Here is a 27,301-nt window from a genome sequence, read left to right as displayed (position 1 = left end):
TTTACTTACATTACAAAAAAAATTCGATTATTCGAGAAAAAAAAGAGTCTTAAAGAATTATTCAATGATTTTTATTCTAAGAATCAGCTTCTTAATAGTAGTATTTTTAAATTAAACCAAGGAGTAAAACAATTTCTTAAACAAAAACACATTCATATGAATTATTGTCTGAAATCTTGAATCGTTTCAAACGTTTTTTTGTTAACCACTAGTGCCATACGCATTTTCTTCAACTTACTTTATTCTTAACTTAATTGAAATTCAGTTCATAATTAGCGATTTATTTTTGCATCAAGTTATTTCAGCTGCGAGGCACTTCACTGCATTTATGAAAGTTTTCAGTTGTTGTTAATTCCATTTCTTTGTACTTAAAGCCCTGGTTCTCCAGATTGATATCTTTATCAATATGAGGAAAAAACATCGCATTTAATTGCGATACACAGGACTTGCTATAATATTCCCTTGGATTGTTGTCTTCGTCATTGATACCTCGTACGTTGCCATCAATTTGTAGATATGAAATTTCAGAGTTAGAACTTTCCTCAATCCTATTAAATTTTTGTTCATCAATAAAAGATGATTTCCTAGCAGATAAAGTAGGCGAATCAGACTCTCCAGAAGTTATTAAATATGGTTCAAATGGTTGAAGATGAACAAACTCTATGGATAAAAAGATAATTATTCGCATAGAAACATTTTCATTTCTATTTTCGAAAATGTTTAGTTAAATTAATTAAAAAGTCACATTTATTTAAAAAATGAAGTCCGGATTTCCAAATCTTCAACACATTTATAAAAATAATCTTACTTGATGTTCTTTTACCAACTTTTTTGATATTAAAGATGGTAAATGGAGATTCAAAGACGGGGGAATTTTCGTTTGATGATTTTAAAGGTGTTTTAGAATTAAATCTGAAACGCGAATTGGGTTGTTCCTTGAATACCTATGAAAATTATTTTTACATTTTCTATTTGGCATTAGACAAATAATAAAATAAATGATTAAATTCCCTTTAACTTTAAGCAACTTTTATGACTATCATCATGACAACTATTACCATTACCATTACCATTACCACTACCATAGCCATTAGTATTACTATTAACAATGCTATTACTAGTATTATTATTATTACTAGTCTTATAATTATTGGTAGATACAGCAGCATTATGATTATTAATAGATACATCATGAGCTAAAGAGTTCAATAAAAAAGATAACAAAAAGTTCAAAACTTTAAAAACCATAGTGCACCGTTGTTGTGTTGCATAAAAATTTAGCTTTTAGATCTCTTGAGAATACTTGCTTCACAAATGCAATACGAACCTAAAGATTGAAAAGTAGGTATGAATTAAAAAAGTAATTAGATGCAAATATATAAGTGCTTATATTGTTAATGCACATTATTTACATTAACATTAACATTAAGGATATATTTGTTTCAAATGCTTTATACGAACATAAATAACTTATATATGCTTACTTGGTTATCCAAAATAATGTGAAATAGAAATAACACTAGTCCCTGGTAGAAAAAAAAATTAATTTGATCAAAGTCATTAATTTAGAAATTTTAAACAATAGGAAAATATTATATGTAACATAATATTTTCCTCTTTTTTAAAGTTTAATTCAGAGCTCTTGAAAAAAAAACTTTTTAATAACCCACCATGATTCCATTGATAATTGAGCTGAATTCAAGTATACTCATTTTCTCTGCATTTAAAAATAAAATATATGAGATACCAAGAAGTGGATATATTGCTAGCGCTGATCGCACTGTTGTTCTAAAACATTTTCAAATATATTTAAACAGCTAAAAATTTTGCTGCCTTTCTTTTAAAGATGTATAGAAACTTTTTATTGAAACTTTTTATAGATTCTTTTCATAGAAATAATTTCAAAAAGAAATTTTTTAAGTAAAGGCTGTGGTGAACAGTCAGCCAAAAGGTATCTTACGTCAATTAAGAAAATAAATACAAACTATACTTAAAACCTTTTGGCATTCTGTTGCATTAAAACATAAAGTGTCAAATTTTAGTTCATGTATCAATACCAATGTTTTGAATATTTTAGCACTGCATTTCTTTCTAAGCACTCAACTCAAAGAAATTCTTAAATTGTAAGACATTTTGCCCCATTTCATGTTAGTTTACTCAACATTTGATTTGCTCCTTAAATTCTTTTAGTGCTCAGCAACTAATGCAGTGCTAAAGTATTTAAAAAACAGGTATCATACATACATTAAAAAAATTAAAATATTTTTGGTTTTAATACCACAGAATGTACTATAGCACTATTTCATCAAAAACTTATAAATTACCCAAACTTCTTGAGGTTACTGTCTGGACGTATTCTGTTGAAAACACTTCTGATAACAATGAACAGGATGAATATGAAACAAATGGTATTTGCCTTTAAAAGTAAAATATCTGATAAAAGATTAAATGTTTTAAACAAAAGGGAAAAATAAATCGGAAAGCAAGGAAAGATTGTGCCAATTCAATTATGAGGTTCTTTAGTTTGTCTCAAAACTCTAAATAAAAAAAAATCACAGATTCTTACTACAAGAATGACTGCCACTGGTCCTTTATAAATCCAAGAATAGTATTTACTAGTTCCATCATTCCTGCTGCTGTATATCTTATCAGGAAGTATACCACAGCTAATAAAAACAAGTATTACAAATTTAATAATAATGAAAATACCATTTTTAAAGTTATTGTTAAAAAGAAACATTTTATTAGTAGGTTAAAAACATCAAAATAGCAATAAGGTTGGGAATGATATTCAAGAATCTGAATCCCTGAGGAAAACCCTGACAGCAAATGAAAGAATTGTATTCAGATTAGCTTTTTTCCACCACACAAAAAAGTATTAAAAATAAACAATTTATTATCATATATTGAATTAACTATACCAGTAATTATTTTTGCTCCATAAGGAGATAAACCTCAGGCAGTTTAAAGCTATGAAATGAACTAACTTTTCCTTGTAGACCTACTTATTCCACCATATTATACAGTGAAGCCTTTTTTCCTTGATTTGGTTACCCATTTATATAATAATTTTTCATAAAAGTTCTAAATAACACAAATTTAAAAAACTTACAATTCTACACTATTTATCTGCTCAAAGAAAATACATATCAATATCCCATGAATTAATGCTGGTAAACCTAAAGGCATGTATCAAAACACAAGTATAAAGATTACTAAAAAAAGTTACAGTATTAAAAATACAGAGGTAAAACGTTTACCCCATCCAATTGAAAAATAGAGGATCCTTGCTCTTGTACCAGACATGGTATCAAATACAGAAAATAATTTGATGCAGATGTTGATTCCTTCATTTAACATCCATGTGAATGCTGCTGTATTTATATAATAGCAGAAGGAGGAAAAACATGTGCAAAGCCACTAAAAAAAACAGATTTTACACATATTTGTATTAAAAAATAGCTTATATAATTGATAGATTCTTGAGAGAAGTTCATGAAAAAATATTAGGAGTAGAACCATCAGTCTTGTGAATAGTCCACCGCCTTTTAATGATTTTTAATTCACAAGGTGCCTTTTTAGTCAACTAGATTTTTTTTTCACAAAAAATTTTTTATATGCTAACTATTTTTCATTTGACAATATGAATCTAGAAATCTCTTGCTTTTTAATATTGATTTCCTGTTTAATGTTTTTAGAAGAAATGTCATTTTGATCTTATTGTTGGTATTTTTTAAATTTTCTATTTTTTTCCAATCTGTGAAAATTCTGAACAGGTCTAAGGAACATGTGTTGCACGAATATATGAATAATTTTTTTTAAGATAAAAATAAAAGTATATAAAAGTGGATTGCATAAAAACTAAAGAAAAAAAAAGATATAAAGCTATAAAAATGAAAAAAATATTAACAACCTACTCTGACTTCTTTGACTTTATAAAGGATATCATCATGGTAGAGAAAAAATAAGAAATTGGATAGCAGATTTGTCAACAGCAGGTTTTTATGAATGAAAAATTTAGTGGATGAAGGAAGCCTTGAAAAAATTAGCAGAAAAGCATCACAACAACAAAGTAATGAAAAACATTTAATATTTGTAAATTTATTGATAAGTATATTTTAAAATTTTAAATAAATCTATTGACTTAGATCAAGACATTTTTAAAAATAAACAAGGAAGATACAAATTTAAAATTGCTCACTCAAGTGCAAGCAGCAGAACAAAACCAATTCCAGAAAATATTTGTGACAGTCCTCGCAGTATGAACTCTTGGTAAATGATCTTTTGCACCTTTAGGTTAGAAAATGTAATTAAATATAAATGAAATTTGAACTCATTTTAGAATTTGTAAAAGTTAAAAAGAATTGTAGATTAAAACATCTCAATTTTTTTTAAATGATTTTTTTTTTTACAAAACTTACTTGATTTGGATGTTTTAATTGAATTTTTGGTGAAGCATTGAAATATATCACATTTTTCCAAACTTCAGTAGTATTGTTTGAATTAAACATTAAAGTTGACTTTATAAATTCTTTCCCATTGTTAGTTGCATTAATATTTCCATCTATAATGACTGAATTAGTAGGTGTGGTTGATACACTTCTATGGATTCTTATATGGGTTGCTATGAAAACAAATAGCTATGAAGAAAATAATATAATCAAGCTAATACCCAAATAGAAAGTTTTCACATAATACTGTTTTATGAAATATTTAGCATAAGACTACTATTTCAAAAGAACTTTGGTTTTATAATGTGTGTATTAAGATTTCTCACTCAACTTTGATGAAGTTTTGTGATCATACCAAGCAATTTCCCAAAAAAAAGATTTTAGTCAAAAGATTTTGATAATTACAAAGATAAAAAACGTATATAAACCCTTAAAGTAAATTCCCATCATGATTGGTTTATCTTATTTTTGAAGGTCTTGGATACCAGAAACAAGGTTAAGTTTGCACCTCAGACAAATAATCTCTCACAGTTCATGATTTTTGGATTGGTCACTTCAAATGGTAAGAAAATGATACCAGTATTTAAGTTAGAAAATTGGTGCCCAAGACTACATTGAAAGAGTTCTGAGGCCTCACATCTTTCTTTGGCTTTGAGCCAATTCTCCTGAACATGCAAGTTTTAATGCAAGATGGAGCTTCATATCACAAAACCAATGTTACCTAGTAGTGGCTTGCTGATCACCGGAAATTCTTCTCGAAAAGTGTCTGACCACCTAGCTCTCCTGACCTTAATTCTTAGAACTTCAGTATGTGGGTTAAACTTTAAGCACAAACTTGCAAGCAACAGTACCCTAACACTGAACAACTCATCAGCACAGTATCTCAAGTCTGGACTGGGCTAACAAACAAATACATCAAGAAATCTGCTCAAAGTTCCGATCTCTGATTAATGCAGTGATCACAGCTGAAAGCAGTTTTAAACATCATCACCCAAACCTTATTGTTTTTTTTATTTAATGAAATGTTTTTTCCTTTATCTTTTGTCGACTGTGTATCTTTGGGCTTTATTTAAGTACCTCATAAGTAACTATGAATGGGAAGTCACTAGGGAAAGGAAAAACCATTTTCCAGAAGCTGCAAAAAATTTTAGAAACTGAAAATCAAAAATGTAATTTACAAAACCAGTTTTTAGATATAGATCTTTTGTTCAAAATTTGTTTGGTTATTTGGCAATTCTAATTATTAATGTATTTGCATGAGAAAACATATGAAAACATTCATTTTGCTTGCACTTGAACTTTAACAGTAAGTTAGTACAATTTGTGATCTAAAAAGGTGAAACGAATTTTTCACAAAAAGCAATGTCTTTTTCTGAAGTCCACAAGGACAACACACCAGTTTAGAAGTACTTTTTGCATTCAAAATAATATTAATTGGCCAAGTGCAAGCCGTACGACAAAGAAACTAAGTGCAAAGGAGGAAGCATAAGCTCCATAAAGAACCAACTGAGGATGAAACGTACCAACACTCCTGCTACTGTTATTACTCCTGAGAGGAAACTTGAAATTATCAAGCTCATTGACTTATTTTTTAAGATAAAGGCTCCTGTTGATATTTTTTTGGTTGAGCTTATTTCATGTGATGGTTGAAAAAACAGAAAAGGGCATTCATGTTTTCTCAGCAAGTCAACATTTTGAACAGTTCTTGAGGACAAGGATATAAATTGCCCAAATATGCTATATTGATTAAGGTTCTGCTGATAAAACATGAAGATATCAAAAAAAAGATACCGGTATGAAAGAATGAGAAAATTTGCAAAGAAGTTTTGTGTGGATTGAAGATTATCCGGGCCATGGAACCAAGTATGAAATTATATTATCTATTATTATAATTATATTATCAGATGCTGCAGTCTTAATACAACGAGCAAAAGTAATTGCTGAAAACCAGAATCTAAAGCTTAAACTACTTTTCCTGATTCTTCTCAGAAAAGCTGCTTATTCATGAAGCTTTAACCGCGAAAGAAAAAAGATGTAATAGAAGTCGAGCGTGCGTTAGCAGCATTTTCTGTAGATGATTACACAAATGATATATGAAGAGTCCAGGGGAAAAAACGGCATAGTCACATTTTTGGTTTTTCTTAGTTATTGCCCCTGCCCTATGCATAGGCTTGTATAGTTTGTACTGAACTACATTTCAAGCGAAAAAAGTGGAAACGTCCATATGATAATTAAAAAAGAAAAAATCCTATACAATGGAAAAAGCGGCATGGTCCAATGTTTACAGGGGAAAAAACGGCAGTGTCACTATTGTCATGTGATATTTTTAGTCACATGATCAGACCGTCCAATGAGGGGTCGATCTTATGTAAACAGCATTTTAAATATGGGGATTGCGAAGAGCACTGTGAATTAACAAATAGGCCCAAGAGAAGGAAAATTGCAGGGAGAATAAACGAAATACTAAAAAAACAAAAACTTTCGTCTCATACAACAGGACCTGACTGAAAATGAACACAATACAAATGTTTTGAAGTAACAGCAGATGAAAGAGCTCTTTTATTAGACTCTTTCAATGAATTATCGAGCAAAGAATACCAAGACTCTTTTCTGGCTGGCCTAATTGCAGTCTATAATGTAACAAGAAGGAGATCACGGAAAAATGAAATTATCTTAAAAGACTTAAATGATAACAGCTACAAGTACAAAGTATTTAAGAATATTGATGATGAGGTTACCCAGGTGTGCTTCAAAGCTTTTTTTTCCATCTTCGTCATCAAGAAAGACAGGGTGGAGACAATAAAACGGAGTTTATCAACTACAGGTAGGCCTAGCATAGGGATTATACTATATAGAATAAGATCTAGTGTTTTTACATATAATTTAATTAATAAAAGCTATCCTTACATTATGTTTCATATTGCGCAAACATTATTAGGCCTCTACTTTTGATTAGACTAGTCTAGTGCTCTAATATATAATATAGGCCTACTAGACTAAAAGACTATAGGCCTATCTAACCCTTAAAATCTTGATTAGTTTTAAAATTATAAAAAAAAATTAGAAAGGCCTTGGCTTTGATTTTAGTCTAAACAAAAGGGACTAGTCTCTATTATAATTATATTAACAATAATATTATTATTGACATAATATTTCCCTAAGCCTAAGCTTTTAGTGTAGATTTAAATAAAAGGGACTAATCTATATAAAATGGTAAATAAATTGAAACAGTTTCTCAGTTATTTATCAAGCATGCTATTTTAAGATTATAATCTTTAATTTAGTTTTTGATGAACAGAAATTATTTAACATATTTTCTTATTGTTTTTCATCTTTTCATCTTTAGGTGAGCCACCAAAGGACAGAAGAGGTCAGCATACTAATAGACCTCATAAGCTGACAGATGAAATGGTTCAGGAGATAAGAGATAATATTTCATCTTTTAGGGGTAAGCAGTCTCACTACTTGCAAGATAAAACAAGATGCCTATATTTATCTGAGGGTTTAAACATTAACAAAATGTTTAACATGTTTCAAATTATCTATCCAGATTGCAAGATTTCTTACGAGACATACAGGACAATATTTAACAATGATTTTAACATTGCTTTTGGATATCCTTGTACAGACACTTGTTCAAAGTGTGATGAGCTTAAAATTAGAATAGATCTCATTGCTAAAGATAATTTAATGAACCCTGATTTTCAAGCAAAGTTTAAAGAGTTGGAAACTGAAAGGGACTTGCATCTAAGAAAAGCAGAAACTATTTATCGAAGAAAAAGAGAATCTAAGATAAAAGCAATTGATGATTCAACATTTAAAGCAATAGCAATCGACTATCAAAGAATGTCCCTAATAACTCAACCAATGATTTTTATTACAGAAGAAAACTTAAATTTCTATCTTTTAACATCCATGTGCTATTGAGCAAAAATGTTTATCTATGGCTATGATGAAACTGTAGCCAAAAAGAGGGCAGAGGAGGTGACATCTATGTTATATGAGTGTTTTATTCATCACCTAAGTCAAGATGTCAGGGAATTAGAGCTATTTTGTTGTTCTTGTGCAGGCCAAGATAAAAATTATACAGTCTTTCGGTTTCTGGATTATCTAGTTCAGCATAAGATTTGACTCAATAAAGATTTTCTTTCCTGAAAGAGGGCATTCTTACATGGTGAGTGATAAAGACATGGGTCTCATTAACACCAAATCACAGGTCAATATACCTTCTGATTGGATTGATATTTTTAAAGCTTCTTGCAAGAATCCAGCTCCTTTCAATGTTTTGGAGCTCAGGCAAGACATGGTGAAAAGTATGACACAATTTTTAAACCTTTCTATAAGGCTGGATGTCCTGTTCCAACTAGATGTCTTAGAGAAGTGTTTTTTTTCTAAAAATGATCCAGGAACAATGAATCACAGAGACTCTTAGAATGGTGCCTTTTTAAAAAGCACCATTACTTCAAGTATGAAAGGACAAAGCAAAAATGCTCCATGTGAACCTTTAAACCTATACTCTGAGAAACTGTGCATATCAATGGCTAAATTTAAAGATCTGCAGGTTCTTAAAAAGTTCACTAAAAGACCTGACTACTTTGACTCCTTACCACATGATAACAATAAAAATGAAGTTAATGGACAAGAGGAGTTCGACTATTTTGACTAAATAAAAATTAATGTTATGAAACAGTTCTGTTGAAATAAAGTAACATTCTTTTATCATCCTTATAAATCCTTGTTACTTTGTAAAGTCCTTGTTTATAGAATGTTAATTTGTGTGTATGAATGAATGTGAGTTTCTTAGTTCAAAATGAGTAATATAATATTTTTTTAAATTGACCTTTTAATTTTTATGATCTAAAAGTAAAAGTCTATTTGGTAAGAAGGCTTTCACCCTGTCCCTGATATTCAAAATATTTAAAACAATTCAATAATTATTGGATTCAGCTACCAAAAAAAAGATTGTATTATTCCAAAAAACTACAAAGATGATTTTAGTATTGTGCATTGCATTTAAACAGTCAGAACCGTTATTGTAAAGACATTTTGAAGAATAATTTTGAAATAAAAAGATTTTAAGGAACTCTCAGATATTCTAAAATAAAAATATATATGTTAAATTAATGTTAATTATAAGTTTTTAGATAGTTGGTGCCTAAAATTTAAATAAAAAACAAGGATGAAACTTACATAGTAAATTACAGTGGAAAAAACGGTAATGTCCAATTGCACCTAGCTCCAGGTATGAAGCGACAAAATTTTAAATATTTAAGCCAGAACCATTTTAACTTCATAATTGCTTTAGGAAATGGACATTTTTGAGAACTGGTGAAAAAAAATTAAGTGTTTGATTGAAAGTAATGTTGTGAATGGTTTTAAACTTTAAAAATCGAATATCTCAAAACTACAAAAATGTGACTATGCCGTTTTTTCCCCTGGACTCTTCATATATTAACAAGATATCTAACTCGCGCTTCCGCAGTGAAGCAATTTTTTTTCCAGCCTGAAATGACGCAATGATAAATCAAATCAAAACATAAATGAATTATTTTCAGTTTAAATAGAAAGTATGTTTAAAAGTTAGAAAAATTGCAATGATTTTTTGAAATGTTTCAGTACTGGATAATTTTATAAAAGTAAGTTAAAAGTACCACCAGTTTCTTTTAATTTGCAATTATAAAAAATAACTGCTAAACTGGTAATTTCAGTTTAAAGGAAATTGTGAAGGTTACCTTTGGAATGTATCAGAAATAAATATTTTTTAAATATTTGGGCATAAATTTTATTCTAAAATTAGAATTGTGATAATAGCTGATCGTTATGAAACTTTATTATTACGTTTATAAAATTCTTGTCATTAAAGTTAATTGATGTAAGTTATGAGTCAAGTCATACGCTATTTTTATAGTTGTCGTATTTACATTTTATGACTTGACTAATAACTTAGTCAAGTCGTACGCTATTTTTGTACATAATTACGCCCTCGAGAATTTTTTTGTTTCTGTATAAAAGTTGTAAAAGAATTGAATAAAAAACAGTAGAAAATAAAAGTAAACAAAGTTGTTGTATTTACAAGCTATTTCGGCCAAATTCATAATGGCAATTCGTTAATGGCTGTTGAGCAGGAAAATAAAGGAAAGGTACGACCTGTTCTGGACTTTCGCGAATTGAATCAGTACGTTAATTCGCATAATGCCACAAGTGATGCATGTGATGAAAAAGTTAGAAAATGGAGAACTCTTGGTGACAAATTTGCAACACTCGATCTTAGATGCGCGTATATGCAAGTACACATCGATCCGAGTTTGTGGGAGCATCAGAGGGTAATCTACAAAGAAGAAAAATACTATCTTACACGTCTTGGTTTTGGGTTAAATTCTGCTCCAAAAATAATGTCTTCAATCTTAGGCAGCGTGTTGAATCTAGATGCAGATATTAGTGAAGCAACTGACCACTACATTGACGATATAATTGTTAATTTGGAAAAAGCATCAGTTGAAAAGGTCGTAAATCATTTGGCGCGTTATGGATTGGTAACCAAAGAGCCAGAGCAATGTGATACTGCACGAGTATTGGGTTTGCAACTATTTAGAAATGAAAAAAATACTAAAGAACTAGCTGGGGTAAGTATTGCTGAGGAAATTCGTAATTGTCACTCAAAGCATCATTTTGGCGTTAATCGGACAATGTTTACAGTGCAACGAAGACTTCCGCACGTATTAAGAAAAGACGTTGAAGAATGTGTTCGCAATTGTTGACAATGTAATTCAATTGATCCAGCACCAGTAAAATGGGAAAATGGAGTGCTAGATGTACCAGACACATGGTATAGAATTGCTTGTGATGTGACTCACTATAAAGGGTCGCCATATTTAACAATGATTGACTGTGGACCAAGTCGGTTTGCAGTTTGGAGAAAGTTGCCGTGCGAAGATACCAAAAGTGTAGTAAATCAATTGGAATCCGTATTTAGGGAGCATGGCCCACCGCAAGAACTGTTGATGGATAATGGAGCGGTGTTTAAATCCAAAGAATTTTCAAACATATGTGAAAAATGGTGTGTAAAAAGGAAGTATAGATGCGCATATAGACCTTCAGGGAATGGGATAGTGGAGCGTAACCACCGCACAGTAAAACGAACAGCTGCGAGGGCACAAATATGTCCGTTACTAGCGGTATTTTGGTACAATGCAACACCAACGGTGGGAACAAATGAGAAATCTGCACCTGCTTCTCAGAAAAATATGTACGTCTGGCGTCTACCAATTCAAGAGGAGAAAAACACTGAAACTCAGGAAAGATCACAACGAGTTATGGAAACTTATGGAATTGGAGAAAAAGTTTACGTTCGCCCTGCTGATGCAAAGTGCACTTCAGTTTGGAAAATTGGTACTGTAACTGACATACTCACAAACACAAATATTGAAATTGATGGTGTACCAAGACATGTGCGAGATGTGAGAATAGCTCCTGCCTCAAATGTTTCAAACGCTTCAAGAGAAACTATTATCAGTGAAAAGATCGACAGCGATGAAAGTGATTTTGAAGATTTAGACATTTTTGCTGCACAAGAGGAAGAAACCGAAGAAACAGTTGTTGACGATGAGGAGGAAGCTGGTGGCAGAGAAATCGTCGAAAATTTATTACCAGCGATTAGACGATCAACCAGAGAAAGGACAAAGCCGACATATTTAAATGACTATGTTACTTAAGAACTTTAGTTCTTGGGGTGATGTGATAATAGCTGATCGTTATGAAACTTTATTATTACGTTTATAAAATTCTTGTCATTAAAGTTAATTGATGTAAGTTATGAGTCAAGTCATACGCTATTTTTATAGTTGTCGTATTTACATTTTATGACTTGACTAATAACTTAGTCAAGTCGTACGCTATTTTTGTACATAATTACGCCCTCGAGAATTTTTTGTTTCTGTATAAAAGTTGTAAAAGAATTGAATAAAAAACAGTAGAAAATAAAAGTAAACAAAGTTATTGTATTTACAAGAATAACAAATAATATGGTTATTTCCTGTTCGGCGTTCGACTGTAAAACAAGATTTATTAAAGCTAGTTTGATTTCTTTTTATATATCTTTATTTCTTTTTAAAAATTTTCTTTAAATGATCAAAATCTTTGTAAAAAATGGGTAATGGTGACTGAACGTTTACAATTTACAGCTAGTAAATATAGTCGAATCTGCAGTAAACATTTTAAATTGGAAGGTTTTAAGTGCAAAAAGAATGCGAAACAGGTGTTGAAAAAAAAATATTGTGCTTTTAATATTTGACGTATTGTTGAATTGTAAGAAAAATAACAAGTGGAAACAACTATACAATGATGTAACAGATACTAAAAAAGCAATGTGTTCTTTCTTGAATAAAAAGATAAAAGAAGTTACTAATGCTGTAAACAAAAAGTTACTTAAACAAAATTCTCCACAAAAAAATTTACTCAAAAAAGATTTTTTTGAGTAAATTTTTTTTTGGAGAATTATGACAACTTTTCTGGTCTGACTTTAGAACTTTTGAAATCTGAGTTAAAAAGAGATAGAAAAAAGAAGCATTATAGATTCTCTGAAGAGGTTAAGAAATTTGCTTTAACACTTCACTTTTATTCACCAAGAGCATATGAATTTGTTAAATCTACTTTCTTATTACCTGCAGCTCACTTTCAATTTGGTCAAAAATAAAGCAGTTGCTAAATTTTGATCCTATGATAGAGTTTCTTAACAAAATTGTTTGCATAATTTGGACCGCAAAAGTAAACGCAATACTTTTGCAGTCCAAATTATGCAAACAAAATGGCTTCGAGATATTTTAAGTCCAAAAAAGAAGTTAAAGTAAAAAAAGATACTAAAGTAAAAAAAAAGGAACCAAAAAGTAAAAAAACAAAATGCGGGGATAAAGTTCTTTAGCTATCAGAAGTTCATGCTTCAATTGTTGGTTCATGAAAAAAAAAAATTTTTGTACTTACAAATGGCAATCCATAAGGTAAGGATTCGCACCTAAGTAAATTAATAAAAATAATACAAAAAAAAAAAAAAAGAAAAGTTAAATAACATCTTCAAAATTCATAATTCTGATTTTTCATTATGAAGAATAAAAAAAGTGATGAAAAGAATCATCCACGTACTTGCTCAATTGCAACTGTTGTTGCAATTGAGCAAGTATGTGGATGAAATGCAAATAGTTAAATATAAGTTCTTGTCAAAATGAAAGAGTTTGAGGCCTAATCAGTAAAAATAATGAGAAGAAAACAAGAATTTTCATAGTATTTTTACTGACTATAAGAAACAATATATCAAAGTTTTTCATTATATCCAAGCTTTATTTCCTTAAAATTAAAGTTAAAGTAAATTAAATAGTTATAGACAAATATAAAAGCATTAAAGGGCATGACAGTATTATTACAACTTTAGCCTGAAAGTCATTTTAACTAACGTAAAACATGTTCGGAAGTTTTTAAATTCGAATTTTAATGTTAATTTTAGCTATTACTTTATTAGTTAACTATAAGGAACTTTTTAAAATTTATCATAATTACAACACGAATCAGGATTTCAATGAAAATATAATTCTTTCAACTTCATACCTCCATATATTAAAATTTTTTTGTGAAGTTTAAAAAATACCATAAAAGTTTAAAATACGCCTCACTAACTTGTGTGTGTGCAATAACTTTGAGTTTATTAACTTATTATTTATTCACCTGAACCCTTATTAATCCAACTCGATTACCATGTGCATACGAGTTTATCGTTTATTGTGTTTATAACAGATTGTTACATCAGTTGCTATTTGAAAATGTGTTGAAAAATAGATAGTAGAAAATAATGTTGATAACGTTTAAGTCAAAATAAAAATAGCGCAATGTGAACAAACAAAATTACTTCTACTTGATAATCGATTTTTCGAGGTGAGAATTTTCACTTCATTTTCAGTTGCAGCCACTAAATTAATGAATATACTATTTAGGGAGATATTACTTTGGCCCATCGGTAAAGGGATGGTACAAAACTTTTATTGTCAGAAAAAATTAAATTGTCGGTGCACATTGTTGATAAAAAATATAATACCGTTTAACAATAAATATTATAACAGTATTTATTAGTAAAATAAATAATATATTATTGTTTTGTTGTAAATGAAAATTTTTGATGAAAAAGTAAATTGTTGGTAAAAAATATGTAATGTATAATCGGATTTATACCAGCTCTGTGTCACAAGACTTGAAAACAGTTATACACCAATTTTGGAAAAACTAGATATTCTTAAAACCCTTTACCCCTTGACTCATCGTACAAACACGTTTAAGATGATTCTTTCTTCGAGCAACAAGCGATTCATGACCCTCAATTTTGAAATGCAGAACGTTGAACAATTCCTTACACTGTACCGTCTATCAAAAACATAATTTTCCGCAGTTTCAAAACCCTTAAGAGAATTTCGGATAGCCTAAGTATCCACTACGCTAAATTAGACTTTGATAACTATATCATATACTCTGATAACTATATAATTTAACATCGCAGGTGTGCAATGCTAAATTAGACTCAAACATTGTTAGATTCAGAAAAGGACTTTCTAAATAACACCACCGAACTTGACGAATTGATGAAAAAATAGGTATAATGCAAAGACGTATTCGTATTAAATTTGTTATCTTTAGTAGAAATTATCGGTATATATTTTTGCAGCAGTCCTGCGTTCCAGAAGCATATTCTATGTTTCTGGAGAAAGGGATGGGGGTGGGGGTGGGGTGGAGGAGCTTTTACTTAAAAGTTGTTCTGATAAACTGAAAGCTTTTTTGATAATCTATGTTTTTTTCCAACTATTTATTAAAAAAATTTCCAAATATTTATTAAAAAAAACAAACAAACAAACTTACTTTTCAGCGTACCATGTGATTTTTCTTACCCCAGAGCTGAGTTTTAAATGGAAATACTCAGAAAAAGTATACCGATAGTTATTTTGGAAGCATTTAGAAAAATAAATTCATTCATGGAATAATTTTTAATCAATCGTTCTTAAAGCTCCAAGAATATTTACTCCAAGTAGTGTTATGTAACTGCATTAATAGCAACATTAGGAGAAGTATAAGAACGATTTATTAGGAAAATTATTACCAAAAAGTTATAACTAAAAAAAAATTATTGCAATCAAAATTTTGCAAATTATATTTTAAAAGTAAATGAAAATAAACTCAATAAATGTTTTTAATTTGCTAACTAATATAGATCGCAAAACCTACTTACAACAAAAACTAATAAAAATAACAGAAATAAAATGAAAAATGCCTTGACAATCAAGTGAACACTACCAGCTTTAAGGCGAGCTACATCTGTAACGCATGCGCCAAATGAAACGTTTGGTAAATCGAAGCAAGAGATGTTTAAAATATATATTTAAAAAATTAATCTAGGAATAACTAGACCCAAAATTCGAATAATAATAGATACACTCTAAAACTATTGCTTTTTAATTAGTTACTAATACAAAAAATCTATTTTAAATATTTAGAAACATGAAAAGAAGGACAATTGATGCTTCCAAATTGCGAAGACCTGTTAAGCGTTCACGTATAACAGACTCCGTATATAGCAGGTGAGTTAATTTATTTTTATATTATATCTTTGTTTATTTCACAGTATGAAAAGCCTAATTAGACTATTCAAAAGCATCATATATTATTTTTGAATGAAAAGGCATGTTTCTAGATAAAGAGTATAGAGTAACCTATTCAAACTGCTCTAGTCAGGATCATAAAAGATATTTGATCTTATTTTTCATTTTGTTAAGATGCCTATTAATTAATTTTATTTGTTAAACAAATGCATTGAAAAATGATACTTATTAGTTTTTTTTATAATATGCCATGGCATAGGTTTTTTAAATTAAATAATTTAACTGTGTTTAAGTGTGATTGCTTTTTTTAAAAAAATGTTTTCAGAATCAAATTAGGATATTGGTAAGATGAGTTTCACAACTTTTTTTTGTTATTTTTTTTCATAGCTGGTTATTATACTTACGGTCATTTATCATATGGCTCATTGTTATTACTATGGATTTTACATTGGAATTTCGCTTTGAGTTTTTATGGCCATTCTGGCTACTTGTTAAGAGTTCATTTGATTCTTTTAAGTACCAAGGATTAGTAAGTAGTTTTTTTAAAATTAAAAAAGATCTTTTAAAAAAGAATCAGTTTGATTCCATGTTAATGAAAAGTTTTATTTCATTTCCTTTTATAAAAATCTCTAAAAATAAAAACGAAAGGGGGGGGGGAGGGAAATAATGAGAATATTGTGAACACCAGTTATTTATAATTATAATCAGACATCTAATTACTCCTAAAAACATAGCACAATAACCAAACATGTACCAATGTGCCCCTATAATTAATTTATGTTAAAACCAATTATGGTGTGATTTTATTTTTACTCATCTGTGTTAGGTTTATATATTTCAACTTCTGGTAAGAAAATGTTTCAAAAATTGAACATTAGTAAATAAACTCTTTATTTCTATTACAAAATGCTAATAATAAATCTTGGAATTTTTGAACCAGTTTATATTTTATATATCAAGGTTTTTATATAGAATCAGTAATATGTGTAAACTTAATTTCACTGTTTTTTTCACATTTAGGGTTTGACTATACTGTTCCTAGTAATAACACTGTTTTCAGACATAGTCTGTTTTCTACTTTTGCCAACTCACTGGCTATTTTTTGTTGCTAGCACATATGTTTGGGTTCAGTTTGTTTGTAGCACAGGTAGGAAATTTTTTTTTACTAAAAAGTTTTTTTGTATAATTAGATATTACTTACACTAAATTGATTTTGAGGTTTTAAAGACTGTCCAGAATGATAATGGCTCATGAGATTTTTGAAATATGTTGAGAATTACTTAATTGGTTTTGTTAATTTTTTTGTTTTGAAGCAAATTTGTCTCTTTTTCAAATAATATAAATGTAGTTTAAAAAAAGTTGGTGGCAAACAAAGAATTGGATAAGTGGCTAAAAAATCATGTTCCAATAACTCTCTAGAAAAAATTATAAAGTTCAAAGGAAAACTGTTAGTCATATTAAATCATGGAGTGAAAGTTGTGAATTGGAAAAAAAGTTAAGAAACCAAGAAAAGGGGCTGTCAAGTTTAAAACTTGATCAAAAAATAATCAAGAAATTTGGATCATATTGATCCAAAGTATTCTTTTCAGGATATCGAAAAAATAGCTGATGTTCCCAATCAATAATCCAAGAAGTAAAAAAAAAGATATGGCTGCAAGGCATTTAGGAAGCAGAAATTCCAGAAGCAAGGCCAAAAATATATATTCAAAAACTGATACAAGAAAAGCTTTAATGAAATCAAACTCGACTGTTTGACTCTCTCCCAGGCTAGTGGTTTTATACAATCATTAAAGGAACAAAACCTGACTTTTTTCTGAAAACAAAACCAAAACATTCGGCAATAAAATTATAGTTTGGCAAGTCATCTGTTTGTGTGATTTCAGAACTCAGCCATTTTCAATCACCATTGAAAACATGAACTCTGAAATTTTTATAAATGTTTAAAAAAATGACTCATACCCATGGTCCAAAAGCATAATGATCCACCCATCTTCTGGACTGAACTTATATCTTAAACTTACTTAAAAAGTGTAATCAACTTTGTCGCAAAAACATGAATTTAGCCCATGTGTCACAACTTTGTCCAATTGAAAAATTTTGGGCAAGCCATAAAATGTGAGCTTTGTTAGAAGGGCAAAATTGCAAAAGATCTCAATCAATTTTGCCAAGTTTGGGATGTGGCATCATGAAGTTTTACAAAAACTGTTGTCCAAAAGCTCAACCAAGCTATCTGCACTACATTGAGAAAATATTATGATCAGCTCAAAGATGTTTTCTAAAAGTTTTCTTGTATTTAGAGATAAATTTGCATTAAGTTAAGTTTTCAAAATCAATTAAGTTGTTCTTGAAATAATTAAAAATTTCATGGGTTGTTATCATTCTGAGCAGACTTAAAGTTGGTTTGTATGGCAGTTAAGTGATTTCAAATACAGCAACTCATTAAACCTTAATGTGTCAGACTGTTGCACCTCTGGATACATATTGAATCTCTGATAAAAATTCTGAACTTTGAATAGATCTTAATTGTCCATAGCATGTATAATTTCAAAATTTGTTTTTGGTATAAATAAAATACTGTTATAAAATATAATATTTGGAGTACAAATAAGTTTTGAGGGTTTTTTTTTTTTTTTGTAACTTTGAAACTTTATTTAGAAAATTTAGTATAATATATTTTCTTCAAAATATTGTTCAATATTAGCTATAAATTTTTCACCTGAAAGATAGGGAAAATTTATAGCTAATATTGAACAATATTTTTCATACATTGAAAAATTTCTCATCTTTTTTGGGGCTCTTAGAATTGACTTGGCTCTTAGAATTGAATTTTTGACTTCTTAATGTAAAGTGAAATGCTGCTTGGCCAGGCCATTAGCCATCAACCAAAACAAGTGGTGTTTGGAAGGAACAATATCTGATCAATATGGCAGGTGGGGTAGAACATCCTATTGAAGTGCCTCTAAAGTTTCTTAGATAACTTGTTGTTGTGCTGAAAATCACTTTGTTATATCTTTTGGCATGCTGGAGGTGTTTGAGCTTAAATGTTCAGGTCAGTGGCATCAATTGTTATTGGTAACATTCCCCAGTTATAATTTCATTATGCTGGAGTAACTCATAGTAAATCACTCCAAGCTGATACACAGTATTAGCTTCAATATCAGCTTCATAAATTTTTTTTTGCAGTTGAAGTTGATGGCTGTGCTCACCCCATAGTTTTCTGTGTATTTCGTTGTTGTAGTGAATCCACTTCTTGTCCCCTATGTTTAAATGCAAAAAAAACCTTTCTTGTATTGCCTTGAAGGAGTGGTTTGCATATGGAAAAATAATGCCCTAATATTAAAAATTAAATAATGCCTCCAATTCATTTTCAAGCTTCACTGGCTTTTCATGGTCTTTGTCACTGCTTTTGAAGTTGCCACTTTTCAAATGCTGAGACCAGTATTTTTTGTTGATGGAACAAGTTCCTCATGCTTAAACAGCAATCAATGTCCATTAGCTGCACTTTTCTTCAAATTAAAAAAAAAAAGCTGCGCTTTCAACAAACTGTGTACAGAGTTTGATATGGTTAGAGCACAAAGAAAATGTTATCTTTTTTAAATTCCTCAAAACTTATTGCACCCCCAATATGTATGTTTCTTTTTTTAACATTTATAAAAATTTTTTATGAACTTAAAAAGTAGATAAATGAGTTTATTGACAGACTAAGCAGAGAGTTAATTAATTTAAGGTTAGCTGTTACAAAAAATTTTTTACAAAAGTTTCACATACTATGAAGTTAAGAAATTAAATGTGTAAATTAAACCCTGGATAAACAAATATCATGCTCATTTCTTAAAAAGCAGGATTTGGATCCAAAGAACATTTTTTAGGTTCTTAAACATTTTTTAAGCCTTTGCATAGAAAACAAATAACATTTTGCTTTTCAAAGTAAACTTTTAGTCTTAGTAAGCTTATCTTTGTCTGTATTCTGCATATGACTAAAAATAGACACTTTATAAAAGAGCTTAACTGAAGTCTATAACCTTTTATAATCAATGTGATTAATATTTAGATGTTAGGCATAGCAAATGCATGCATAATGCAATCATTTACTTTGTATAACATTTAAATGAGAAAAAAATCTATTTGTAAAGATATTGGTTTTACTTTTAAAATACTTGTTAAATGATACAAGGGTCCAGATAGGGTTAGCACTACTTCTTTTTGAAATTACTGAGACATGAGGGGAGAGAGGTTGAGGCATGCAATACTTAGCAGTTCAGTTAAAAAAAAATTGTATTTAACTGAAATTTACTAACGGGTCATTCCATATGAAATCATCCAGACCAAAAAGAGCACTGTCAAGACTCCATTGTCTCAGGAAATGCCTCGTTTATCCAATTTTGTTCAAAATTATTGACTTGTAAATTCATGGTTTTTGGAGGTAAAATGAAGGCTGTGGCCCAAAATCCCGAATAAAAAGTTTAATTGTATATCATTATTTTATCTTAGGTCTACTAAAAAAAATTAGATTCATCAATTGTCTCTCTAATACTTGATCAAAATTTGCGTTTTTAAATTGTGTCTTTATAGAAAAATTTTAATTTTGTAACGAAAGCAAATGAAATGTTTTTTAAAACATTTATTTGAATAAAACATCAAATAGTGTTACTTATTGACTAGTTTAGGACGTTTATAGTCATAGGCCAAGGGAGCGCCAGCAGGCCTCTGACCAGTTCTCCCCCCCCCCCCCCCATCTCCCTGGATTTTTTTTTTTTTTTTTTTTAATGCATTAAATGATAAAATAATAAATAATTATTAAAATTCAATTTAAAAGCATTTTTTTTTTTTTTTTTAGTTAAAGTTTAAGAAGCAATTTTTTTTCATTATTTACCTCTTATTTTAAAGTAAGCACTGAAAACTAAGATCTTTTCACGATTTTAAAAATCATAAATTTTAAAACCAAAAATATTAAAATGTTTTTTAAAACATTTTAACAATCAATATCTTTATAGTATTACTTAGTAGATTAATACTAATATAGTCATTGACATAATAAGGTGGACAGTAGGATTTATCTATAAACGCTTCTCAGCCTTCCATCCAAGGATTTGAAAAAAAGAAAGACAAATTCTAAATCCAAAATAGGTAAATAAAATTACAACAAAATTAATTTAAATGTATTTTTTTTTTTTTTTTGTAACCAACTGTTTATATTCTCTAAATCTAAATCAGATATGTTGTACAACCTGATATTGTTGTGGCTGTAGAAAGTAGACATATAACTTCAGAATTGAGCACCCAACACTCGTCATTTCTCATTGGCCAAAGAAGTTTTTACCTGGTCCATGTGGATGCATGAATCTGACTTTTATATCAAGCTTTCGCAAGTAAAAATCTATTGGGGTACCAAATTTTAGGAAATTTCCCCAAGTCATTATAAAGATACTATATGTCAAAGTTGCTTTGTAGTCGCTTTAGAAAATCACTAAAATGCTGAGTCAGCATTATTTTAACTGACAATATCTCTGGAACCCATGTGTATTTTTAACTAAAATTTTTGCAGTTATTATTTTTTTAATATGGACTGCAAGTGAGGTAAAAATGAACAAATTCTGATACGTAAGGGTGTCAAAAATTTTTTTTTTTGGATGATTTCATATGGAATTACCCTAACAATAGAGCTGTTCACAGTCAACAAAAAACCCCAAACAGAAATATGAGCAGCTGCTTTATAACCCTAAGGTTATTGTTTGGACCATGATGTCTGCCAAACAAATAACAGAGCTATACTGTGAGATAATTTCAAATTTTTTAATCTCATATTTGCAACAGTTTTGTGACTTCAATGCAAGAACATGGTTTAAATGAGATGGCGCCAATTGTCACATATCAAATGATTACATTAAAGCTACAAAGAATTTATTCCCCCAAAAAGCTGATTTTGTTAAGAGATGATGTTAACAGGCCGCCATGTAGTCATGATATGAGTCCTTCAGACTATTTTTATGGAAATTTCTTAAGGAGAGGGTATACAAAGAAAAGCCTAGGATAATAACTTAATTAGAATAGAATATCACAGCAGAACTTTCTTTAAAATTTGTTATTTTTAACTTGTATTACTTTTAAACTACACCCAACCTTTCTGAACACTTGGTATCATGTTTCATTCAAAAGGTTTTTTTTTTTTTTGTTAAATAGTTACTTACATAGAATTATTGCTTTAGACCGTGGTCCATGCATTACAACAGTTTGTCTTTGGTTACTATTTGTTTATGTAGAAGCATCTGTCAGATTGCAAGAGATAAAATCTGTTCCTTTTAACTTAGATCTTTGTCGTCCATTTGCAGCTCACTGGTGAAGTTGTTATTCTAATTTCTATGATTTACTTTTAATGTTTACTACTTTAATAAAAGTTTTGCAGATGTGTATACTGAAAGCTATTTATGATTATTTTCTTTAGTATTGGTTATCCAGTGGTTAGCCTGGGGTATGGATTTAAAAGTTATTTAGGATATAGGATTAAACATGTAAGTCATTTACAATTATAAATGTTGCTTAAATTATTTTTGTTAGTATCATAATAACTCAGCCTTAATATTAGCAAGTTGACTATAGGTTGATAGTTATTTTCAGTATCAACAGTGTGAGGTTGCAAAGCAAAACAAATTTTACCATCAATTAGTATCAGATGCTTTGCCTGCAGATATACAAGGTATTTGTTGTTGTTTAATGTTTGTCTTGAATTTATATTTTTTTGTTGTAAAAGAGGTGTTTTTGTTTCTCTCTCTTTCTGCTCTGTATATAGTTTTGTATTGTTTACTGAAATAGTTAATAATCTTATTACAGAAGGTTTATGAGTTAATGAATAAGCATTTAGGTTAAATTTTTATAATTGGCTTCAATTGCTTTTTTGCTATTATTAGAAATGTTCTTCACAATGTTAACATACATGTTCGTATATCTTTTGCAGAGAAACAGCAAATGAAACTTTTTCATTTGCTGTTTTTTCATCTCCGTTTTTGAAATTATCTCTGTATTTCAAAATTTACACCTACTATTGGAACTCTTTCAGATGAGATCTTGTTAAAAAAGCCTATGATGTTAACAAATGGTAATATAAATAAAGTAGACATGGATACTGTCTTAAGTACTGATACAAAGAAGCGCAATTTAAAGCAAAATAATGTTGATGAGAGGCAAAACAATTCATCCCTTTTACTCAATGAGCTTGAAGTTATTCCTCAAGTTAAAGAATTAAATAAAAAAAATAGTGACATGTTTACAGAAACAACTAGTTTTCGTCCACCTATTAAGACTGTAAATAAAGCTTGCAATGGAAATTCCAATGGACTGGAAATAAAGCGTTGTAAATTTAAAAAGTTTACTGATAGTGACAATGACGTGGAATGTTCAGACAGTGAGCAGTCATCATTCAGTGGAGATCAAAATCAGGACAGTTCTCCAAAAACTATCAAGGTCTTAAAATCTGATGTATCGCATAACAAGCTTTATAAAGATGAACAAGCTTTAAGGTATGAAAATTGTATAATCTTAGTAATATTTTATCTTTTAAAATGTTATTATATTTTTATATATTTCCTTTAACAAAATCATATTAGGCGCAAAGCAGAAGCTCAAGTGTTACAGCTGGAGTGTGAGCTGAAAAAGTTGCGCAATGAAATGCATTCCACACGTCAATCAGAAGTTCAATCACGTACCCAAGTCAATGTAGTACTTAGTACAGAACGATATTTGACTTCTGAGCTTGATCAACTTAGTTCCGATAATGGTGTTTTGCAGCAAAAGTGAGTATAGTTATTCATAGTCCCAACAGGTTGCTTTAAAAAATTTTGCTTATACTTCCATGAATTTATCATGACTAAAAAAACTACTTTCATTCAGATTTTTTAAATTGTAATTAAGTATAGAATAAGTTGAATGCATGCAAGTTTAATTTCTTCTCTAAAGTTGTATTAGAAAGCAGCTGATTAGGGTATATTGATTAAACCTGCATTTGTTTTTAAATAGATAATAAAAGTTATCTTTTATCTTTGCTGTTAACTTTCCAGTTTTTTTGTTGTTTTTTTTTTATATTTAGAATAAACAGTTTAAATAATTTGAAGTCTCAAGAAAAAATGCTAATTAGTTCTCTTGAGAAGAGATTAAAATCTGAAAAAGAAAGCAGGATAAATGCAGAGAATCAGCTTCTTGAAATGAAGAGAAAGAAAAATGAAGTTGTAAATAGAGTTGAAAATCATGATAGTTGCTTATCTAAACGTCAGGAACTTGAAAACGAAATCAATAAGTTACAGGCTAAACTTAATGAAGCAACAAATTCAATTTCAGACTTAAAAAAAGAAAGTTATATATTGAAGCAGAAAAATCCAGATGCAGATTGGGATAAAATGAAGAAGGATTTAGAGTTTCTTACTGGAGCATTAAATATAATGAAAGGAAAAAATATTCATTTAGAAAATAGTTTAAGTTCTGAAACACGTTTAAAGTTAGATCTCTTCTCAGCCCTAGGTGATACTCGAAGGCAACTAGAACTAGTACACAGTCAGTTGAATATCAAAAGCGCTGAAGTTGAAGCTTTGAAAGCTAAGATAGCTGAAGTTATGGCAGTTATGCCCTCTCAATATCATTCTTTGTTGAATGGGTTTGTTTCAAATAATTCGAATGCATTTATTTCTCAAACAAATGCTATTGAAACAGTTGTGACTTCAGCTGGATATGATTCTCCTAAGCAAAAATGGTTGAACATGAATGGTACATCAAAAGTTGCTCACTAGAGTTTAATTAAGAAGTTTTGTTAAACTTAATGTATGACTTCCAATTAAATGTTTTCAAAGCCTAACTTTGATTTTGTTTATTGTGCTTTCTATTTAGTTTTAGCCTACATTTGCTTACTGAAGTACTCATGAGAATCACTTTGTAAATTTTTTCCTAGATAAGAAAATTTTGATCCATACTTTTATCTTACTTCTGTAAAGGAATTCTTGGTAAAATGTAGAACCTGCATAAATATGAATTATATTTTAGGCTGCATAGTTCTTTTTGAAAAGAATATATCAGATGTATTTTTCTTGTTAAACAAGATTATTGGGTTATAAACATTTTTCTTTGGTATACTTTGAAGATTCTTTTCCTGCCAATATAAATTACAAATATTCATTGCAATATGCAACTTTAAATGTTTTAATGCATTTTTATTTGCTTGTATTTATTTTCTGAAAGAAAATAAATTGAATAAAGAGTTTGAAAGCAATAAGAATCACTAAAGTGTTTAAAGGTATATTATTCTTTTTTCTTTTAGATTATTACAATCAGATAATCAAAAGATCAATCTTCATGTTTTACATTTTAATCTGATTTTAGCCTTTCTATTTAATCTTTGTGTTTGTTTCCTTAAATACTTACTTTTATACAAAAGTTTAAAAATCAATATGGTAATAAGAAGTAACTATTTTAAAATTTTTAAATTTACTGAAGTAAATAGTGTTTTGGTATCAATTTCTGGATTAAGTAAAGCAAAAGCATAATAAAGTATTACTATTGTTTAGTGAGTGAACCATCATATATTTGAAGTAAGTTTTCTAGTAATGCATGCAGAACACTGGGCAAAGTTAAGTGATGGTAAAACTATTCCTGTTTGTTTGAGTTTATCTTGTAGTTATGGTGACCTACCTGGCACTTCATATAAAGTTAATCTTAAAAATCCTGATTGCCCTGATGTTAAATTTTGCATGAAACTCTTGCAAAAGGGTTGTAATTTTCATGAAATGACTAGAAGTATTTTTATTAAAAACCCTAAAGAGGATTTAAAAGCATTTTTATTTCATCAAATCACATTGTATTTACCTACTAAAGAAAAAACAAAGGAGAAGTTAATAAAAGAAACAAAGTATTTTGAGTTTAAAAAAAATCAAATTGCAATGAGAATGACAGAAACTTTCTATTTATCAGATGAAAAGGGTATAGCTCTACTACATATAAAAGGTTGGAAAGTCAGATGCTGCTACTTGAATACAGACAACAAGGAAGTTTCTCACAGAACAATAAACTACACTTACTCTAATTCTGTTGCCAGATTATCTGACAATGTGCTTTGGCTTCTGTCTTGGGTTGATGATGCAAAGATATCCTTCATGCATATTCTGATTGATAAAGAAGTCAAACCAGTTTCTGGTTATTACCATTTAAGTCTTGTTCCTTGGATCATAAAAACACCAAAAAAGAGCACTGAGACTCTCTTAGTGTCTATATCAACTTCTAAATTGATTCTTTTTGCCAATCAATGTACAAACTATATTTATATTAATAATGAAAAGTCCTCATGTGCTCACAAAGAAATTCCACATCATTATGGTCCAGTTGGAAGGTTTTATCTAGTTTGTGATAGCATGTTTGTTGCTAAAGAGAAAATTGAAAATGGTGTTCCAAAAGTATATATTATAAAAGTTTGGGGAAAAAAATTTACAGAGAATGTGATTGATTTGTCACAAGAATTAATAGAGCATAATGAGTATGCTCCATGCTCTTTTGAAATGGCAGTAAATAAAGCATGTATGTTGCTTCTTTTAACTGCCACTGAAGGTTACATAGTTTGTATTGATTTACGCATTGGGAAAATTTTTCAGATTCTTTCGTATGTAAATTGTTTTTGGTCGCATAATCTAAGTATAAAATTTTCATGGAAAGATGATGAAATCTGGCTGATAGGTGAACAAACTAATGCAGCCTGTCAAGACTATATATACATAAAGTTTAAAGTATGGCGAGGTTTATCACTTGTCAGTTTGACATTGAATATGATTTCTAGGTGTTTGCAAAGCACCTCTCAGAAACAGATAATTCCTCAACACTTTCAGCATTTGCTTACTGGAGAAGAATCCCTTAAGTTATGATAATATAATCTTAAGTATTTTTAAAATTTTTTTATTAACACTTACATGTAGAAAATTAGGAAGAAAAAAAAGATAATAGATGCAAACATTTTACTTTCTGTATAAAGAAACTGTTTCTGTGATTATATTTGATTTTCTTTTTGTTTAGAATAATTATTTTTCAGAATATTAAATTTATTGATTTTCAACTGAATCAATGGTGTTATTCGTGTGAGTAATAAATATTTGATATAGCTATGAACTTTTATTTATTTTTTCATGCTTTACTTTGAGTTCTTTGTTAAATAAATTTTCCTATAAACTTCAAAAAATAATGTTATCATTTAGAATTCTT

General features: G+C 29.4%; 4 protein-coding genes across 5 annotated transcripts; 3 read left to right on the top strand and 1 right to left on the bottom strand.

The window, feature by feature from the left end:
• Positions 1 to 57: 57 nt before the first annotated feature.
• Positions 58 to 14,398, bottom strand: LOC145180456 (adhesion G protein-coupled receptor L1-like). 2 transcript variants are annotated; one of them, XM_090080922.1, is made up of 14 exons: positions 14,344 to 14,398; positions 13,428 to 13,458; positions 4,422 to 4,624; positions 4,202 to 4,290; positions 3,918 to 4,035; positions 3,261 to 3,420; positions 3,113 to 3,179; positions 2,567 to 2,666; positions 2,325 to 2,416; positions 1,671 to 1,788; positions 1,485 to 1,526; positions 1,256 to 1,327; positions 809 to 944; positions 58 to 660 (listed from the first exon to the last, which is right to left on the bottom strand). In XM_090080922.1, the coding sequence occupies exons 3-14, from the start codon at positions 4,509 to 4,511 to the stop codon at positions 302 to 304; spliced, it is 1,443 nt and encodes a 480-aa protein (XP_089937048.1). In that variant the 5' UTR covers positions 4,512 to 4,624; positions 13,428 to 13,458; positions 14,344 to 14,398; the 3' UTR covers positions 58 to 301. The 2 variants fall into 2 exon arrangements, with proteins under 2 accessions (XP_089937048.1, XP_089937047.1); XM_090080921.1 differs by lacking the exon at positions 14,344 to 14,398 and adding an exon at positions 14,046 to 14,149.
• On the top strand, positions 6,346 to 9,286 carry LOC149890987 (uncharacterized). Its single transcript, XM_090080923.1, has 2 exons — positions 6,346 to 7,275; positions 7,798 to 9,286. The coding sequence occupies exon 2, from the start codon at positions 7,860 to 7,862 to the stop codon at positions 8,376 to 8,378; it is 519 nt and encodes a 172-aa protein (XP_089937049.1). The 5' UTR covers positions 6,346 to 7,275; positions 7,798 to 7,859; the 3' UTR covers positions 8,379 to 9,286.
• A 1,409-nt stretch (positions 14,399 to 15,807) lies between the features above and the next one.
• Positions 15,808 to 25,940, top strand: LOC145202541 (macoilin-1-like). The gene is made up of 9 exons (XM_080075516.2): positions 15,808 to 16,057; positions 16,466 to 16,607; positions 17,099 to 17,225; positions 22,285 to 22,414; positions 22,521 to 22,587; positions 22,694 to 22,772; positions 23,133 to 23,592; positions 23,680 to 23,865; positions 24,159 to 25,940. Exons 1-9 carry the CDS (start codon positions 15,978 to 15,980, stop codon positions 24,850 to 24,852), a joined length of 1,965 nt encoding a protein of 654 aa, XP_079931642.2. The 5' UTR covers positions 15,808 to 15,977; the 3' UTR covers positions 24,853 to 25,940.
• LOC145180434 (uncharacterized) lies at positions 25,663 to 27,278 on the top strand. Its single transcript, XM_090080913.1, has one exon. The coding sequence runs from the start codon at positions 25,663 to 25,665 to the stop codon at positions 26,965 to 26,967; it is 1,305 nt and encodes a 434-aa protein (XP_089937039.1). The 3' UTR covers positions 26,968 to 27,278.
• The last annotated feature ends 23 nt before the right edge of the window (positions 27,279 to 27,301 follow it).

This window comes from Hydra viridissima, unplaced genomic scaffold (genome assembly GCF_058129835.1).
Source record: "Hydra viridissima isolate aposymbiotic clone 2 unplaced genomic scaffold, HvirCarnegie_v1 scaffold_3, whole genome shotgun sequence".
Lineage (NCBI taxonomy): Eukaryota > Metazoa > Cnidaria > Hydrozoa > Anthoathecata > Hydridae > Hydra > Hydra viridissima.
This window is presented reverse-complemented; position numbering and strand designations above follow the sequence as displayed.

Bases quoted from the DNA above. Each gene is read 5' to 3' on its own strand.
- LOC145202541 (XM_080075516.2), top strand. From the start codon at position 15,978: ATGAAAAGAAGGACAATTGATGCTTCCAAATTGCGAAGACCTGTTAAG. The intron at 16,608-17,098 runs GTAAGTAGTTTT...TTTCACATTTAG, and splicing joins CTTTTAAGTACCAAGGATTA to GGTTTGACTATACTGTTCCT. The intron at 23,593-23,679 runs GTATGAAAATTG...AAATCATATTAG, and splicing joins AAAGATGAACAAGCTTTAAG to GCGCAAAGCAGAAGCTCAAG.
- LOC145180456 (XM_090080921.1), bottom strand. The intron at 1,789-2,324 runs GTAATTTATAAG...AAAATGTTTTAG, and splicing joins AGTAACCTCAAGAAGTTTGG to AACAACAGTGCGATCAGCGC. The intron at 945-1,255 runs GTGCACTATGGT...TAATTTTCATAG, and splicing joins TTTTATGCAACACAACAACG to GTATTCAAGGAACAACCCAA.
- LOC149890987 (XM_090080923.1), top strand. From the start codon at position 7,860: ATGGTTCAGGAGATAAGAGATAATATTTCATCTTTTAGGGGTAAGCAG.
- LOC145180434 (XM_090080913.1), top strand. From the start codon at position 25,663: ATGCATGCAGAACACTGGGCAAAGTTAAGTGATGGTAAAACTATTCCT.